This window comes from Strix aluco, chromosome 6 (assembly GCF_031877795.1).
Source record: "Strix aluco isolate bStrAlu1 chromosome 6, bStrAlu1.hap1, whole genome shotgun sequence".
NCBI classification, from domain to species: Eukaryota; Metazoa; Chordata; class Aves; order Strigiformes; family Strigidae; genus Strix; species Strix aluco.
The window spans coordinates 27,915,835-27,933,496 of record NC_133936.1 but is presented as its reverse complement, the minus strand read 5'-3'; the positions used below and the strand labels follow the sequence as shown (position 1 = coordinate 27,933,496).

General features: G+C 45.2%; 1 protein-coding gene across 2 annotated transcripts in view; it reads right to left on the bottom strand.

The window, feature by feature from the left end:
* The window catches only part of ITPRID2 (ITPR interacting domain containing 2), a 42,309-nt gene extending 27,342 nt beyond the window's left edge, over window positions 1-14,967 (bottom strand). The window contains exons 1-9 of one of the 2 annotated variants that reach the window (XM_074829277.1): window positions 14,871-14,967; window positions 14,278-14,559; window positions 14,084-14,132; window positions 8,637-8,686; window positions 7,761-7,817; window positions 4,989-5,025; window positions 3,616-3,714; window positions 2,886-3,094; window positions 1,290-1,984 (exon numbers count right to left, since the gene is read on the bottom strand). In XM_074829277.1, the coding sequence (XP_074685378.1) occupies window positions 1,290-1,984; window positions 2,886-3,094; window positions 3,616-3,714; window positions 4,989-5,025; window positions 7,761-7,817; window positions 8,637-8,686; window positions 14,084-14,132; window positions 14,278-14,500 (1,419 nt within the window). In that variant the 5' untranslated portion in view covers window positions 14,501-14,559; window positions 14,871-14,967. Of the gene's footprint in view, window positions 1-1,289; window positions 1,985-2,885; window positions 3,095-3,615; window positions 3,715-4,988; window positions 5,026-7,760; window positions 7,818-8,636; window positions 8,687-14,083; window positions 14,133-14,277; window positions 14,737-14,870 lie in introns of those variants that run through there. The other variant, XM_074829276.1, reaches the window with a different exon arrangement.
* Window positions 14,968-17,662: the final 2,695 nt, after the last annotated feature.

Here is a 17,662-nt window from a genome sequence, read left to right as displayed (position 1 = left end):
GCAGCTACACAACCACTGGATCAAGAAAATTATCCAGCTGAAAACTAAGGCACAAAAAATAAATAAATCAAAATACACTAGGTTTTTTTTTTCCCCCCTCTCAACCGGACGAGTCCTTTGTTCTGGTTCAGCAGATGGTGACACAACATGTAAGTGAGGACATGCACAAGAAAGTGGCAGGAACTACGAGAGGCTGGATTACCTTCTTCTACTTAATGAGTGCCTTCAGCTACAACATTAGTTGATCTAAAGAGCTTGTAATGACAATATGACACTAGACACAGTATCTACTGAATCATCACTTCATCATTTGCTGTAAATCTGAGGGTTTTCTATTCACTTGCTTTCTTCACTCATTTCACCAATGAAATCACAATCCTTCATTTTACATATCTATTTCAGATAGACAAAAAAGTTAACTGCTGAACTGTTAACAAGAGCCATTTCAAAATCTGTTCATAAAAACACCTACTAATTTAAATTAAGACAGATCTTTCAAGGTGTGAGTCTATGCAAAAAATTGCATTCTTTAATTTGTAGGCTGTTTACTAGCCTAATAAACAAAGCACTTCCAAGAACGTAGGAATTAAAATCCCTTTGGGACAATTATCAATCAAAAAATGGATACATGCATTTATGAAGATATTAAAAGGCAGCTAGCACTGAATTTGTAACTAAGCCATCGCCAAAGGCATATTAAACAGCAAATTTCAGTGTGCTAATTTCCAGACAACAAACAAATCAACGTACTGTAGATTGTCATCAAAACCAAAAGTTGCACAAGATGAGCACTTCACCCTACACAATAGTCCCTTTCCCGTTCATGCAACAACACTCTTGGCTCCATCCACAAATTTATCCTTAATCAATATCAATTAATAAACTGAATTTACTTTTAGGCAACAAAAATGACGACTTGAAGTTAGCAATTTAAGCAAAGTTAAAATTTAAAATCAAAGGCCTTTATATATGCAAAGCCTAATCTAGATCTACCTCCACAGGAAAAGTTCCTCACAGTTATGCCAGTAATTACGATTACCTGAGCTTGCTGATGAATGAGAACTTTCCTGCTGACTCAGGAACAACAACAGCAGCAGCAACAAGTTATTTCATTAAGAGGATCAATTAGAGCAGCTTACAGAGAGCAAGCAGTAACTGTCTTATCACTTGGAGAATTTAAAGTATTCCTGGAGAAAACTGTCAACTACACAGGAGGGAACATTCCTCTGCTGGCAGCCAGAAAGTTATGTAAACTGTATGCAAAAACAAAGTCATGTATCTCCACCTACCTCTTCCATCTCAAAGGAGTCCTTCTGCTGCAGCATTAGATTCACTATGGACGGGTTTGCGAGGGGAGCGCAGGGGTCTCTACCTGACAATGCCGCGGGCAGCCTTTGCGTCGGGGCGCTGCTGTTGGATGCGCTGGAACTGCTGCTGGGGCTTGGCAAGTCCAAAAGACCAGATTCTTCACATGGTCTGTCCTGGGCACTTGCCAACCTGCTGCTTTGCACATCTGCTGGAGGCACAGTATCCTCTCGCTTATCATCAGTCCCAGCAGGAAGGTTTGCAGGTTTATGTGTGTCCACAGCATTCGTCTGACTACTGGCTATCTCCTCCTTTACAGTAGCCAAAAAAGAGGGAGAGTCTTTCTTTTTAGAGTATTTTGGTAATTTAGATTCACTTTTAACATCATTTTCCTCACTCCCTGGTTCAGCTGAACTTTTCCCTTTTTCAACAGGTGAAGGAGTTGAACAGCCACTACCATCGGCTTGCTGTGTGCCACACAGATTGAGCTTTGACAAGGTTTTCATTAACCGACTGGCTGTATTGCTGCGATTTAAAGGGGGAGGGCTGGATGCCTCTTTGCTGGAAGACACTGAATTCATACTACCAATTTTCTGCAAAGGAGTCCCAGAGACTTGAGAATACAAAGAAGAAAAAGCATTGGCCACAGTAGTAAGCACTTCAATCTGACGAAAACGACCTGCGCAAGAACGAAACATAAGGCGGTTTATGAGGGCTTTTGCTGTCATCATATCCCAGACCTGTCGATCCATCTCTACACGATGGTTTGAATTCTCAGAGACAGCTCTTTCTTCATATCTGAAGAGCGAATTTTCATCATAACCTCTGCCCACCCCCCCCCCTCAAATCTCCTACTTATACAAGGGCCCCAAAGGTTGACTGAACGCTGCATAGTCCTGTAATATGAAAGTGATACCACAGAGTATGAAAAAATGGAAAAACATTTGCAAGAGTCCTTACTAAATGCACAGGAACAATATGGAAAGTTTTCCCAAAGTAAAAAAGGGAAATGGGTACGCAAGTGCAAGTTAATTTACAAAGTGCTAGGAAGAAAGGGGTTACTCGCATTGCTCTCTCCATCTACAAGAGGACATTTCAGCTATGCCCTCATTTCAGCAGCGCTCATTACTGACCTAACAAAGCTCCTGTCCAAGTCAATAGAAATACTGGCCCAGATTTCAGCAACAACAGAAGTAGGTCGCTGCTGACAGCTTTCAAAAGTCCCACCCGGATAATGAAGAACAGAAGAAATAGATGGATATTGCTATTTGTTTCAGTGCTCTAAAGCTACAGCAGAAGACAAGCTCAGGAGCAAGAGGCAGGAATGATACAAACCACAAGGCAGTATATCTTAGAGGATGCTCTTCCTTTCCCTCCACCACTATAAACTCCTTTCCCTCACCCCAAGGTGTACAACACTGATGATCACCTCCTACTATATTTAAGACCAAGCAAGGATTTTATTATGGATTCTGAATGGAATTTGGTCTTCAGGCTGTAAAGGGGGCTTGCCCTTCTTTTGGGGTTGTTCACATAATTAAAAAACTTTAAAATATACTTTGCTTCAAAAACATACATACTTGTTAAAGCAAAATTTGGATTTTCCACTTCCATGCGTTGTATCTGGGCATTCAAAAACACTTTGATATCTATCCCTCTGGCAAATGATGATGAATTAAAAAATCTTGCTGGAATTTTTGAAGCAATATCTGGTTCATCTCTTCCAAACCCAAGGTTATAGAGCACTTCTTCAGGATCTTCCTCATAAAGTTCCAGTAATTCAGAAACACTAGACAAATGAAAAGATGTTTATTATCTACTTGTCTCCTTTTAAGACCCAGTCCCCTTTGTCCAACTGCTAATTCAGCCCAGTAGCCAGCTTGGTCTATTGAACTTTTGACTCCTACAGCTCAGCCTACTTTAGGAAATAATTGTGGAAATCTCTGAATTTGAAGTTTTGATTCCCATCACCAGAGCCATCGGCTCAGACACATCTCGGATCCAATCCTGTAATTTATAAAGTCAGTCCTTATTCTGCAGAGCTCCGATTTTAAAATGTCATTAAAATTTCAGATGTTTATAATGTTTAGGCCCATTTGTTAGTATTTACTGCAAACCACAACTGAAAACAAATAGCAGTTTTTCAAGCAACCAAATGAAAATTCCTGTCTCGGCTACTAAATGCAACAATGCACATAAATCAAGCCAAGTCCATTTAACTGAGGAACAGAAGTAGTAAGTTTTGCCAGCAAGACCCAGCCAAATTCCACTGAACTGTGCCATGACCTTCAAAGCATAGTACTCTTTTACCTTGAAACAGTCGCACTGCTTTTTCCAGACCCCGTGGAGTTCATACTTCTCCCCTTCTGGTGGAACTGCAGCCTCCTCTCCTTCGCCAGCACACCATTGCTGTCAACACAAACAAAGACCCCTGCGATAAACCCCTTTCATTCGGGGACTCAGTTCTCCGTCTCAGAGGAGAGCTAAGCCTCCAGTGCTGCTGAATTTCTCTTTTCCCCTTCAGTGTTATCTGGTTTATATTAGCCATGTCATTTATTGAAATACAATAACAAAAGCGAACCCTGGGACGCCTCAGTACAAATGTACATAGACGGTAAGAATTTGAAGGCAAATACAAGCTGAGAAAACAAATCCCTGATCTCCCCTTGCTGCCCCACCCTCCCCGATCCCACCCTCCTCCAGCGAGGAAGCCTGGCCTCGGGTAAGCCACACTGCCCTGCTTTCCCCTGCCTTCCCCATGCTGCTGCCTCCTTCAACAGAACCACCTCTCCATGCCTCGGGTACCCAGCTCCTCATCACCCCCAGCTGCCACCCACCAGCAGTGCCAGGCTGAGAGCTAGCCTGGAGGTGGCCAGGGAAGCTGAAGAGGCTCCAGGCTGGAGGAAATGGTGCAAGACGTACTTCAACCCAGACTGCCAGCCAGTTTCTTTCCCAATCCCAAACTATTTCCTCCCTGTACCTGGAGAAGAATCCTCAGCATTAGGGGGTACCCTGGGCTCAAACATACTGTTACTGCCAATCTCTCTGGGAGACAAACTTTCCCAGGGTGGATTTTGCCGTACAAATCCTAACACACACACACACACACCAGAACAACCACTGAGAAAACAGAGGATTCACCTAAAAGCACATTTATGGAGCCCAGCTCAGGAGGAGCAGCAAGGACGCTGCCCACACAGGCTGTGCCAGTATTTGCTGAAGTCTCAATGGGATTTTCGTTTCAGCACATTTCATTCAGAAGCTCTCCCTATAAAGCAGGAGCCTCTTCTCTCTCAGTCTTTTTTTGCCCCACTCCCAAAGGACATCTGCTTTAAAAGGTAAAACTAATTTTCCCTTGAAATTTCTGAAATGGTGAGGGATCAGCGAGTCAAAGAAGGTAAATCATACTAAGTTACTTAGATTTGTGATTTCTGTTTTCCTCCTGACACCCCAAAATCTACATCAAGTCTGCTGAAAAAATAAAAATCTGCATTTTTTTCTGCATCTCCTAATGACTGTTTCTGTGTTATCTGTATCTTCTTCTTCCCTCTCATGTAAACACACTTGAGCAGCAGAGCTTTAGTTCTGAGGTAGCCTCCATGATTTCCACTGCCCCCTCTCCCTCCTGCCCTCCAGTATAAACATTTCCCTGAAGTAAACAAACAAAAAAATAAGATGTTTACCATGTTTCCATTTGGGTATCACACCGTAGATGATTAGCTGTAAGGAAACAAGAAGTTACACACAGACCTCTTTAGAATTACAGTTCCAACAAGTGGTATGAAGAAGCAGGCAGCGAGCACGTTTACCAATACTCCTGCATAAGCGAGATTTTTCTCTTCCCGTATAAATGTGATTGTCAAGGGTTTCTAGTATACGGCTGATATAAAGATGATCTGGTTTATTCAGGCTCCGTTTAAAATAAAATCTCACATGGACACATGTTTACATACTGTCATTAATCATATTAACTCAGAAATTTAACATGCAGTAAGCTAGTAATTGTTATATAAACCATTTATTGCTTTGCAGCTGAAGACACAATTACCAGCTGCAGGGCTGTTCCTGGGCGGGAAGGGGAGGAGGAGAAGCGGACACAAGAGGATTGCTCCAGTAGAGAAAGTAAACGACGTAAGAAAGGCGGCTGGCCCCATGGCCAGGTACTGAGACTATATTCGTTAGTCTTCTCATTGGCACAGACCACTCTCGAAGCGGAGCACGGCCCTGGCTGCCCGAGCCATGCAATACACTGACGACAGCCAGGTGAAGTCTGCGGTGCTGACGGGACCAGTGGCCGCACTTGGAGTCCAGAGGGCTCCAGAGGGAGGCTGGCCACCAGGTACCCAGCACCTGGTCAGAGGCTGCTGACGGGGAAGTCAGCACCTTCTGCAGCTGGGTCAGCCCAGCTCCACACAGGAACATCCCAGGCAGCATTGTTCTTTCAGAAAATCAATACCCTGTCAAGCCAGGGATTGAGCCCCAGACTTAAATTATTGGTTCCCCAAAGAGGCGACTCAACATTAACAAACTCGCCCCAGGAGACAGGCGAGGAGCATGCATATGTTATAGCGGCCCTCAGAATCAGCTACAAAAGAGCAAAGTAATGTCAAATGCACTGCCAGGAAAATTCTGCATCTCAACTCGCTGTGCCAGCAGGGTACAGTCAGCAACTTCGAGCAAAACATGGAAATCTCACAACCTCTCTCTTCTTTTCAGAGGTGTCACAAAGAAACTTATATGTATACAAAATGCAGATGCCATATTTCTTTTTTTTTTTTTTTTAATATTATGGCCTATAATATGAAGGTAAACCTATCTATATGGATTAGCTGGTAACTCGTTTGAACAGCTAAACCATGGGTTTTAACAGCTCATTTAGGGGCTGCGGTTACAGGACCCTGCCCAATGCCCTCTGTACCATTCACACAGGGCTCTGGCTCGTATCTGGATTCAGGCAGTCACAGATGCACGAGGGCAGGCCATTCACACCAGCCTCCAAGGGGCTGGCTGGGCATGTAGCACTGCTCCAAGCAGCTCTGTTGTCCCCTTGTTATCAGATGGAAAGCAAAGCCCAGCAAAAACACCCACATCCTTACCCAGGAAAATCAACCAGTAATTCTAGTATTGGGACCTTTGTCATCTGAAAAGGAGGGAAACGACCTTCTGCCTAAATCATGCTAAGGTTCATAAAAAATAAGAATCCCTGGGAATGATAGGGGGAAAAAAATTGAAAAGAAAAAGCAACATGACATTTTAAAATGTACTGACTCTTGTATTCTTGGTCATATGCTCAGAGCTTGGATTATCATTACAAAGAAACTTTTCCTATGAAATCTTTGTGCTGCAGGCAATCTAACAAGAGGAAAAGACTGTCAGAAAAAAAATTTAATCCTATTTAATCTATTGTAGTAAGGGACTCATTTACTGCTTCTCCATCATTATCAGATCAAGGTCATTATCAGATCAACTGTTTTCTTTAGAAGTCTTGAATCTTTAAAAATTAAAGATATTTCCTCCCTCCAGGCCCTGTCCCACTACTTCAGTACCACTGGCAAGACTGCTGTGGAAAAAAGGGCTTTCTGCTATGCAAGTTCTGACACTTTGCAGAAAACATTAAAAGATAAACGGGGGGAGTGGTTTCCTTTTTTTTTTTCACTGAAAACAAATATTACCTTGTACCATCTATCCTGCAGATAACCCCAGGACCTGGTTTCTGAGACCCTTTTTCGCTATTTTATTTCAAGATGCTGCTGTTAGAAAAGGATCCATAGTGGTTTTGTTTGTTTATGGACATCTCTAACCCATGACCAACAGAGAGGCTAAAAGCCTTTTTCTGCAAAGTCGTCCATCATGAAGAGCCACATCTCCTTCCCCTTAAAAAAGGGAAGAGAAAGAAAAGGCAAGCAGCTAGCAACAGCAAAGTGTATATTGTGGCTGTATATCATGGCGGATCCAAAATACTTACTCAGCTTTGGTGCTTTACATTTTTAAAAGCACTTAGCCCTTAATGGGTTTGCCTCTTGGCTGACAGAACTTCATTCATCCTTTCAAAAGCGTGCACATGCCACTCCCAAGGGATTCAGTGGAAGTGGGGCATGCACAGCTGCCAAGAGTAACCCATGGACAAGAAGAGCAAGTAGGAGAAACCACTTTCTCACAGCCTCAGTGAGTGCTCCAGGCTGTGCTGCTGCTGTGGGCATTAAAATGAGAAGGCAGAAGCAAATTTAGGGCTGCCTCTGACCTTCCAGTTAGACCAGAATGTTTAACACCAGCAATAGTCTAAAAAACAAAAAGCAAATCTTCCTGCATTTTTCTATGTGGTTCATGCTGGTTTTTTAGCCAGCTCTGCCAACTGCCTTTGAACAAAAGGGAAGCAGTATCTTTCAAAATAAAAATCAGATGACTAAACATTTTTTTTTTTTGGTTAGAAAAAGTCATAATCCTGCCACACCCACCTTCGGCTCCCAGGGATAAGTCATCTTCAAAACTTCCTCCATTTCTCACCAGCATGCCTGAAAATGTACAGTTAGCAGTTCAACAACTAGAATGCTGCAGTGTTTTCTTTCCAACAGCTTAACTGAAGATATTAGCAAGATGCTTCAGTTGATACAGCAGGATATAACCAGACTATATTTACAATCCCTGCGTCACACACTAAGAAGTTACATTTGAGAACATAGAAAAATTATTTTGAAAGAGAACTACAACACCGCTTTAGTTTTGTGCTCAGAAACATCCCCAAGTCAACCTGCAAGCAAATTAATTGCAAGTGGGAATCTGGAGGTACTGCCCAACACATCTGTGCCTTCTACTGCTACGTTATCTATCCTCCAGACATCTTACCAGGGGGATCCAGAGTCTGAGTCCAGCTTAGGCATTCCCCTCTCTCTCCCTGTACCAGATTAAGAGTTGAAGCGAAGACTCCAGGCACAGCAAGTAATTCCTCTGCACCCTGTCACTACCTGCACATTCTCGCTGTACTTTGAACTTAGTATTCGGACCTGCTCAGATAGTAAAATTTTCAGGTGTGGCAACCAGAGTTATTAGAGGCAAAGACTACCTAATGCTCGCCAGCTCAGAGGAAATTACAACCTCCCCATTCTGCACGTTTCAGGGGGAGTTTTAAGACTTAGTAAACTCTCCAGAAAGACTTATTCAGGATCTTTTCCCCCTTCTCCAGTTTCTCAGGCACAACTGACTCATAGTGAGAATAACAGCCACACCGACTAGGCTGCGGTTTGTGCCGCTGCTAAAGAGCTGAGGTCTCAGGTGAACATCCACGAAAGCACAGTTCCCAGCAAAAGATTTCAGTAGGTAAAGCCTTTCCTTACCCTTCAACAGAGGATTGCTTTGCTCATCCAGGGAGGCTCCCAGAGGCGTTCTGAAACCACAGAAGAGATTAATACTACTTTAAAAACTTGCTGCTTCATGTCCTTCCTTACAGTGGTAACAAGCTTGTGATAGCAGCAGTTGTCCCTCCCTCCGCCCCCAGAAAGCACAAACATCTGAGGACTGGCACTAACTTCCTAAACAATCCCCAGCCCTCTGAACAAATATGCCTTGTAGGGGAAAACAACAAAACGGGTTAATTATAATTGTGACGCTCAAACACCAGGCAGTAGCAAAGCTTCGGGGTCAGCAGCCCTCTGTCGAGGAAAATCATGGACTTCTCAGCAAAACACCCAGAAAAAATGAGTATGGGTTTTCTGAATGGACTATTTCAATCTCATTTATATGACAAAAATTGTTGCCATTTTTCTACACATTTAAAACTTCTTGGAGAGAGGGGTGAAAAGCTTTATCTGGTGATCAGGAACAAGATGAAAATCTTGACAGCTATGTTAGCTGTCACTTGCCAGTTCTGATACTGTATATTGGCTCCTATTTGGATGATCCCTCCTATTGCTGCTCCCTGAAAAGCAGGGCTCTTTGCTGAACCTCATGGTGCCTGAAATGGGCATCAGAAACTGCAGAAATGACAGGTCCAATCCCTCTCTGGGTTCACGCTACACTTGTTGACACTAACTGGATGTTTCCACATCTTGTCTCTGAGACATTTAACCAAAGGCCTGCCGCTATTAAGTAGTGCACATTAACTCTCAAAGCCCAAAACAAATTCAGAAATATAATACTCATAAAGAAGGGGAAAGCAGATTATTTATGTGCCTATTTTATGTATGTTTCATTTGGGTTTTTAATTACCCAAACACATAAACCCGCCCAAAGACCTGAAAGTAAACAGTACTCTGATACCTTATTTGTTTTGGTGCCATGGCCAAATTAAGCAAGGAAAGTTTGCATCTGCTTTCTAACAGACTTTACACTTCACAACCTTATTTTTCTTTCCCTTCTGAAAAGAGTTCACTCTTTCCACATGTGGTCTGCTGATAGAGAGCAAGCTCACTTTGACCTGCCCCACCACGGTGAGACACCAAGGCAAACAGCCAGAGCATCCAGGTGCACAAGTGTGTTTCGGGTGACAGGAGAGACTGACAACACTCAGATCTCCCGAGTTTCTGCATGTCTGTCATGTCAGGGTTTGAAAAAACATAGGGCATATTGTCTAAACCTGTCACGCTACAACAGTCTTATGTTCTGAGGTAATAACTATGTTGGTTGTTTACTCTCTGACTTTGATGGGTGTGCTCCCATCCTTTTACCTCTCCTTCCATGGTGGCTACTTCCACATCTACATTTTGATGCTGGCAGTGACTGTGACAGCCAAGGTCAGTGCTGCACACACCAGCTGGCAGAAAACAGTAAAAGCAACCACCGAAGCTGGCATTTTCTTTCAGAAATTAAGTCCGTCACCTCTACAGCATGTTAGAAGCTACCAGAAAAGCAATCCTGTCAACCACCCATCTGCCGCCCTGCTTGCACTGCTGCAGGCACGCACAGCTGCCTCATACCCCATGCCTTTGAAAAACTTGCATTTGTGAACTAGACACAAGACAAGTTTAAACAAGAGACAAATATCCACACAAAAATCCTCTTGGACAACAGCACGGACAGCTCTGCCTTTCTGTGCCAGGCTGTTTTTCACCCAAGCAAAGCCCATAAGTCAGTTTGGCTGTCTCTGTCTCAGAGTAGCCATGTACACTCGGAAAGGTTAGGGCTGGGGGACCCTTCCACTTGCTGGGCATCAGGATGAGGTGTTCCCGCCAGAGGCACATCCTGGCAGCCTTTGCATGGCAGCTGGGGAGGCCAACACCAACCGGAAGGCAGCCAGAGCAAAGAGCAAGTAAGCGGGTGTGTGCCTGGACCAAGGGATCCTATCGTTTGCCATTCTCATTCACTCATTTATTATTGTATTTTAACATATATGGCAATAACTTCTCTCAGTATCAGTCAACAAAAGAACTGAGTGAACTTTCAATGCCCACATTGCAATGGGACACAGGTACTGAGCAGGTAAGAGGACTATATGCAGCCTCAAGGCTTCCTCTCATCCCAGAGGTTTGTTTGATCAGCTACCAGTTGCGGTAGGGTGGTCTTCAGGAATGGGACAAGGGTTTTGTACCGTGCTGTGAAATTTTACCTTTTAAAGACTTGTTTATTTTAAACTCGAAGCAAAAAATCTCTTCTTTCTGAGTCATTTCAAGAACTCACATCCTGCATATCTACAGGAGATGGCTCCTAAATACCTCCTGCGTCCCCTGTATTACTGGCAGAGTTTAAATATACTCAATCAAAATAATACATGTCACCATAGAGTTGACAAAAATTTCTTCTATCAGTATGATATAAACACTTGTGTTTCCTCTCTTACCTTTACAAGAGTTAAAATGAAAAACCTTTGCAAGCTTTCTTATTGCTTCAAAATGGTTTTTCAAAGTACCAGGGAGAGAGCAAAGGATGCCTTTCTCAAAGCCATATGATTCCCAAAAAATGAATGAACCAGAAACTTTGGGTAACATCTAACATTTCTTAAGCCTCCATAATTCTTATCACAGTGTGATACATACTTGCTTTTTTGTTTTGCTTTACTGTTGGTTGTTTTTTTTTTAAAAAAAAAAAAAAAAACAAACCACAAAACACATGTGTCTACCAAGTTCAATAGCATGGGATATTAGGAACCCTCCTCTCTCCTCCAAAGCAGATGTGCAGCAGAGATGCCAAGTAATAAGAGCTCCAAACCTCTAACATGAGTATCAAGGGACAACTAGTAATTCTTTTTATCCATATTATAACACTGTTGATGCTTTTGGAAACAAACAAAGGAATAAATCTTATAAGCAGATCTATTTATGCAGTGGGTCGATATTAAATTTTTGTGTGCTGCTGCCAACTCCACCAGAAAATAAGATTTCACAAGTGCCAATTTTCTTCTGATGTACATTTCACAAAAGCTTATAGAGACTCAGACAAAATGGGAAGGGCTGCTTTTAGAAAATATATAAAGAGAAAATACTTTATTTTAGTAACTGAATGTTCACTTGTAGAAACGGTTATATTTTTGAAACAGAGCTAACTTGTGAGAATGAGGTTGTGCGATAGATCAGAAATAGAAGCTCAGTCTGTATATGTTGCCCACACTATGTAGCAATCAAAGCTCCACAGCAAAAACAGTGTTATTAAACAAATAAGAATTTTCAGGGAGAGCAACAATCGTAAATTTCACAACTGTTGTTTTTAAGTGTTCCTTTTTAAACACCACACTATAGCATCTGTAGGGCTATTCTGTCATGTGTTAACCCTGTCCTCTTTTCCTATATACATTGTTATAAAGAGACAATCAGTTCAGGGTTTCTATACCAGTGCAAGTTGAATAATCATTTTACTGCACATACTAGCTACTGCTCACATGTATATTAGATACAAAAAAAATGAAACCATTCTGCAGTTTTAAAACACAAGGGGCTGTGCACCACTTCAGGCAGCTGGGATCACACCTCCCAGATATGAACTGTAAATGTATGCACTCTGCACATTAGAGAGTCAGAGGCTACCTCCAGTCTGAGGTAGTTTATGTTTAAAAATGTAAATTTTATCTTTCTGAGGAGAACACAAGATTCTTCTGAAAAGATTTACAACAGTAAATAGCTATACTTTAAAATTAGACTTCTGTGGAAGGGTCACAATGGTTTTCACAAACTTGCATTAACTAAATTTGCATCTCCGTATTAGCAAAAGGGTAAACTCGTGCTTTATTTACTTATGTATAAAATATGGAAATAGTGTAAAATAAGATTCCTGTATTTTGGGAATCAACTGCCAGAGATGCAAATACATTCCACAGAAGTCTTTGGTGTCAGTTTTAACAACAGATAGTTACCAGAGCACAGGAATAAAACCTCAAGCTTTATAACCATCTATTAGATGTTCACATTGTCAGTTTGCAGTTTTGTGCTATGCCTTAAATTCTGTATGGAAATGGTAAGGATCACAGGGCCAGAGAAGGTTCTAGGCAGAAATCTTACAGACACAGAAAGAAGTAGCACTGCCGTATTAAGAAGAATTTCTCCCTCAGGGGCCTCTTCCCCCTTCACTCCTCCATTTTTTGCCCTCCCCACTCAAAAAATACTTCTAATAAAGTACTGAATTCATAACACTTATTTTTAAGGATATACTTTGCTAGATCAACAGGACACCAGATTTCAGGTAACCAGAAAAATCTTGTCCCTTTCTGGCATGCTGGAAGAACAGCCTATCAGGTCTGAACATTGTATTTTTGGGGTACAGTGTGATTTCAAGCCTCTAGCTGCCAACACCCCCTCCAAGGGACAGCCTATAAAGATCTGAAGGAAACTACATCGAGAAGTCTCTAGCTATAAAGCAACCCACACTTCAGTTATGGGAGTAAGCTCTATCAGCCACTTAGTGGGTCAAAAGATCTCAAAGGCACAGCTAATCTCAGAGGTAAATTTTCACCTTAATGTAGCTGCTCTCAAAAGGAGAAGGAAACCAGAAATATCAAGTAGGGGAGGTCTTGAAATGTCACGGTTAACTACTGGAAAGCTAACTGTCAGCTTCTTCCCATCAACTCTGGCTCCAAGGGCTGCTAAGATTGAATGGAGGAAAAGACGGGACAAAAGCAACTGCTACTGGATGTAGCATTTGTGCTTTTATGTGACTAAGGATGAAGAAAAAGTAATGCCGTCAGCCTGTTCCAAACACCAAGGAAGCATTTTGTAACAGAAACACAGAGTGTGTATATCACATCTCAGGTTAAGGATGGCAGGACACTGAGTGAGACCTGGATAAATCAAGTGAGTCTGAATTGTGCCATCACTCCTGAAGATCCCTAAGCATAGGGGCCATGGCCGTGTAAACACTGTTTCTTGAAATCTGCAGCAAGAACCAGGCAAGGCAACAGCGGAGGCTTTAAACCGGAGCCCCTCGGTGAGAAACAGAGCAGCTTCCAAAATAACTTCTTTACCGTGCCTTACCCTCAACCGAGTTCCTCCCTCAGGGGCTGAAAGCCGCCAGCCTCGTTCGTGAGGCTCCCACGAGAGAAAAGGAGCCACCAGCCAGCTCTTCTCGGCCGCCCGTGGTGCGCCGCGGCGCCCCGCGTAACCCACCAGCGGGAGGTTCCGCCCCGCGGCGCCGAAGGGCGCTCACGCCCCACGAGGGCTCGTGACAGCGCCGCCGCCACTCCGCTCTGGAGCGCGGAGATGCCCTCGCTAACCCACGGGAGAGGACGCCGCCGAGATTCCCTCCTCCTCCCCGCGGCGCGGGCGCTGCCCGGCCCGCCTGGGGGACCGCGGGTTCCGGCCCCGCATCTGCAGCGACCCGCCGGCGGCAGCGGGAGCCGGGGCGGGGCGGCGGGAGCACCCACCTGCAGTCCTTCAGCCATATCGCGATCTTCTCGTTGGGAACGCTGTGGCCTTGAGGGCAGAGCAGGAGAGAAAAGCCGACAGTCAGCAAGAGCCCGCCCGCCCGCCAGGGACGGCCCAGCGCGGCCCCTCGAGCCGCCCCCGCGGGGGTCCCGGCGGTCCCAGGGGCCCGCGGGCTGCCGCCCCCTGCACTGACCTGCTTCTGCGGCCAGCGGCAGCTCTCCGCCGGCGAGATCCTCCTCCTCCTCCTCCTCCTCTTCCTCCTCCTCCTCCTCTTCCTCGCCGCGGGCCAGCGCCGCCGCCGCTGCCGCCGAGAAATCCTCCGCTTCCGACGCCTGCCAGGAGTCCCGGCTCTTGGCCCAGGCCTTCCTCTTCTGGGTCGCCCCCTGCCACTCCTCCGTCGCCGGAGGCTCCTCCATCGGGACGGCGGCGCCGGCGGGGGCCTCACGCCGGGAGGCGAGCGCCGGAGAGAGAGAGCCTGCCGGGGGAAGGGGAGGGGAGGGGAGCCGTGCCGGCGGGCCGGGGGCGGGCCGCTGGGGGGCGCGGGGCCGCCGTCCGCGCAGCCCCGCGGGAGCGCCGCCGTCCCGCCCCGCGCCCACACCCACCCGCGATCACACCCCGGCCCGCCCCCAGACCCACTCACCGCTGCCCCCCGCCCCCCCCGCCGGCCACCCCCGGCCCCGCAGGTGCCAGCCCCGGCCGCCGACGGGGCCCGCCCGGGACGCCGCGGGAGGGCAGGGGGCTGGCCGGGGGTCGGCCCGTCCCGGCGCCCCGTCCGCGGGTACTCACATATCGCGCCGCGGGGAGGCGGCGGCGGAGGCTCCGCCCGCCCCGGCTGCGGACGGCGGCGGCTCTGACTTCCTCATACCGCTGCGGGGCGAAAACTCGGCGGCCACGTGACGGCAGCGGGGCCGGCGGCAGCTCGCCTCCGGCCGGGGCCGCCCGCCCGGCGGGTCGGGGTTGCGGGCTGGCCGGGGCAAAGGCTGGGCCCGGCTGGGCTGAGCGGTGCTCCCGGGCCCGGGCCCGGCTGCGGGAGCGCAAAGGATGTTTCCAAATCAAAACACAGGCAGAGCAGGCAGAAGGGTATTTATGACTTGTTTTACCTCGGGAAACTGGAGTGCGAGCGGGAGAGAAGGCACAAGACGACAAATAGCTTGGCCAGGCGCACACAACTCTTCATTTTCAGATTATCGAAATCAGATAAGCTGCTGCTCAGGCACAGGCAGACGTCCGCAGGGGCACCGGCAGTACCAAACAAGGCCTGTTAAAATCTAAATGCAGTTGAAGCCTTTATCATCTGCTTCAGGGCGCACTCAAGCAATCAGAATCAACTGAAAACCCAGCAAAAGACAAGTCCCGCGTCCAGGAGGGAGGTGTCACACAAAAGGCCACTTTTACTGTCAGGGACCGAGAGCTGTTTCTCAACCACTGTCTCCTGGTTGCCCATTGACATGCTGGCCAAGGCCTCTGCAGCAGGAGCGCTGTGCCAGGCACCTGCCTTGGCTGCACCGGACCCCACAGCCGCAGAGTCAGCCCCTGCGTGTGTGACTGGCCTGTCCCTGCCTGCCCTGGGGAGCGGGACCCCACCGCTTCCCCGGGGGCTCAGGCTGTCACCTCCCTGCAACCGCTGGATGAACCCTGCATGCCCAACAAGCTCGCCTGCAGCTGTGGCACCTAGGAGAAATAAGCTTTTAAAAAATGTCTTTTACAGTATCTTCAGGAAAGACACTGAATTACTAAACACAAACAGTAAAAACGACCGGAGTCCTACAGGGGTTTAGCTGGCATTGACAGGCAGGCACATGAGATACCTTTTGTTTAAAGGCAGATTTGCCTATGGAAGAACTAGTTAATGGTGCTCAGTAAATATCCTTTCATTTTCCAGCTTTATAGTTAAAACCTTTCAAGGAATTTGTGACATTTTTCCCCTAGGAAAAAAAAATGGACTTAATGAGAACAAAACATTTTTTCTTTTCCCTAACCCATCCAACCCATCCACTACTTTACATATATATAGCCTTCCTGAGATTAATTTCTCCTCATCACATGAGCTATTTTCCTAAACACACTCTAGTTTTCTGGATGCATTGTATTGAAATTAAAACAGAAAACAGTGGCACAAAGAAAATGTATTTAATTCATCCCTGAAAATGTTCATTGCCATACATATTTTGGAATTGTATATCTAAATGCCAGTATTTTTTTAAAAAAGAGCAAACTACACTTGAATCTGTTTTGTTGATCCTCAAAATGAATGGTCAAGATTTTCTCAGCAGGGCTTGTTTCACACACTACATGTTTTTGCATAAGCTAATACCGAGCTGAGTGATGAGTCAGAGGGTCAGCACCAACACCAGCCTGCCCGAGCTTGGCCTTTGCCTGAAATTCCTCCCAGGTGCATTTATAGTACTGGAATCTTAAAATCAGATTTTTCTGGGTCTGTCAGCAAGAGCCTAGCCCAGCATTACTTCGGCATAATGACAAGTATTTCTATTTTATGCATATGCCTAAATGGATGTATCTATTAGAAATGAGTCTTTGAGGTTAAGCTGTCTGGGGGAGAGCTGTTCGGGAGACCTGGGGGCGGGAGGGAGGACCAGGAGAAGTTTAACCCCTGCCATTGTGTTGCTGCCCAGGAGGAAACACAATAGCTTCTGGGAAGTAACAGTTTCGCTGGCACAGCTAAGGGTGAACAGTTGCAAGCTAAAAGCAGCTACTGTCTGCCGTGCCAATACATCCTTAAGGAGTTCTTAATCCACAAATTACTGACATTATTGTCTATAATTGCTTGTCTGTTGTGACAACACTTATTCAGAGAATGTTTGAAATGTAAACAGCAGCCAGCAGCTTTTTGCAATGAAGTTCTGCCAGTACTGCACTGGGCTCACTTGCACCTTCAAACCAATCCTGACAACTTCCCTTTTAACTCTATATGAGTAAGGATTGCACACTCAAACCCTATTTTAAGTAGAACTTTTTTCCTAAGGAAAATATCTGGCTTGTTATTTCTTTTAGTACTTGTAACCAAAAAGTGGTTTCGTTCTGCAATAAAAGCTTATCTTGCTTCAGAATGTAATTTGTTACTTGTACTTCAAAAAAATAAATGATTGGGGAAAAAATTGCTGTCAGGTCATCTTGTCACTTAAATCAGACCAACTTCTTCCCCAAATTATTTTTGAAACTATTCAAATGAAAAAACACATAGGCAATAATTAGATAAGGGAGAAATTGTGGTTTACACTACATTATAAATTCCTAAAGGAAGATTTATAACCACAGCACCATTAGCAGTACTACCAGGCATCACAGTAACACACACACACACTCTAAGAACATAATAAAAGAACTCTCATATTTGTCATCTGGACATTGGCCCTGAATATATAAATATGCATATAAATACACACACAGAGATACAATTTAACCCAAAGAATGCCACTAAGTCACTGTCCTTTGTTCTTAAAAGAACAAAAACATTTGAAGAGGACTTAATTCAATTTTTGCCTGCAGAGGATTCTTTCAGATACAGGATTGTCCAAAAAAGTGCATTCCTGCATAACTCAGAAACACTTAAATGAGGT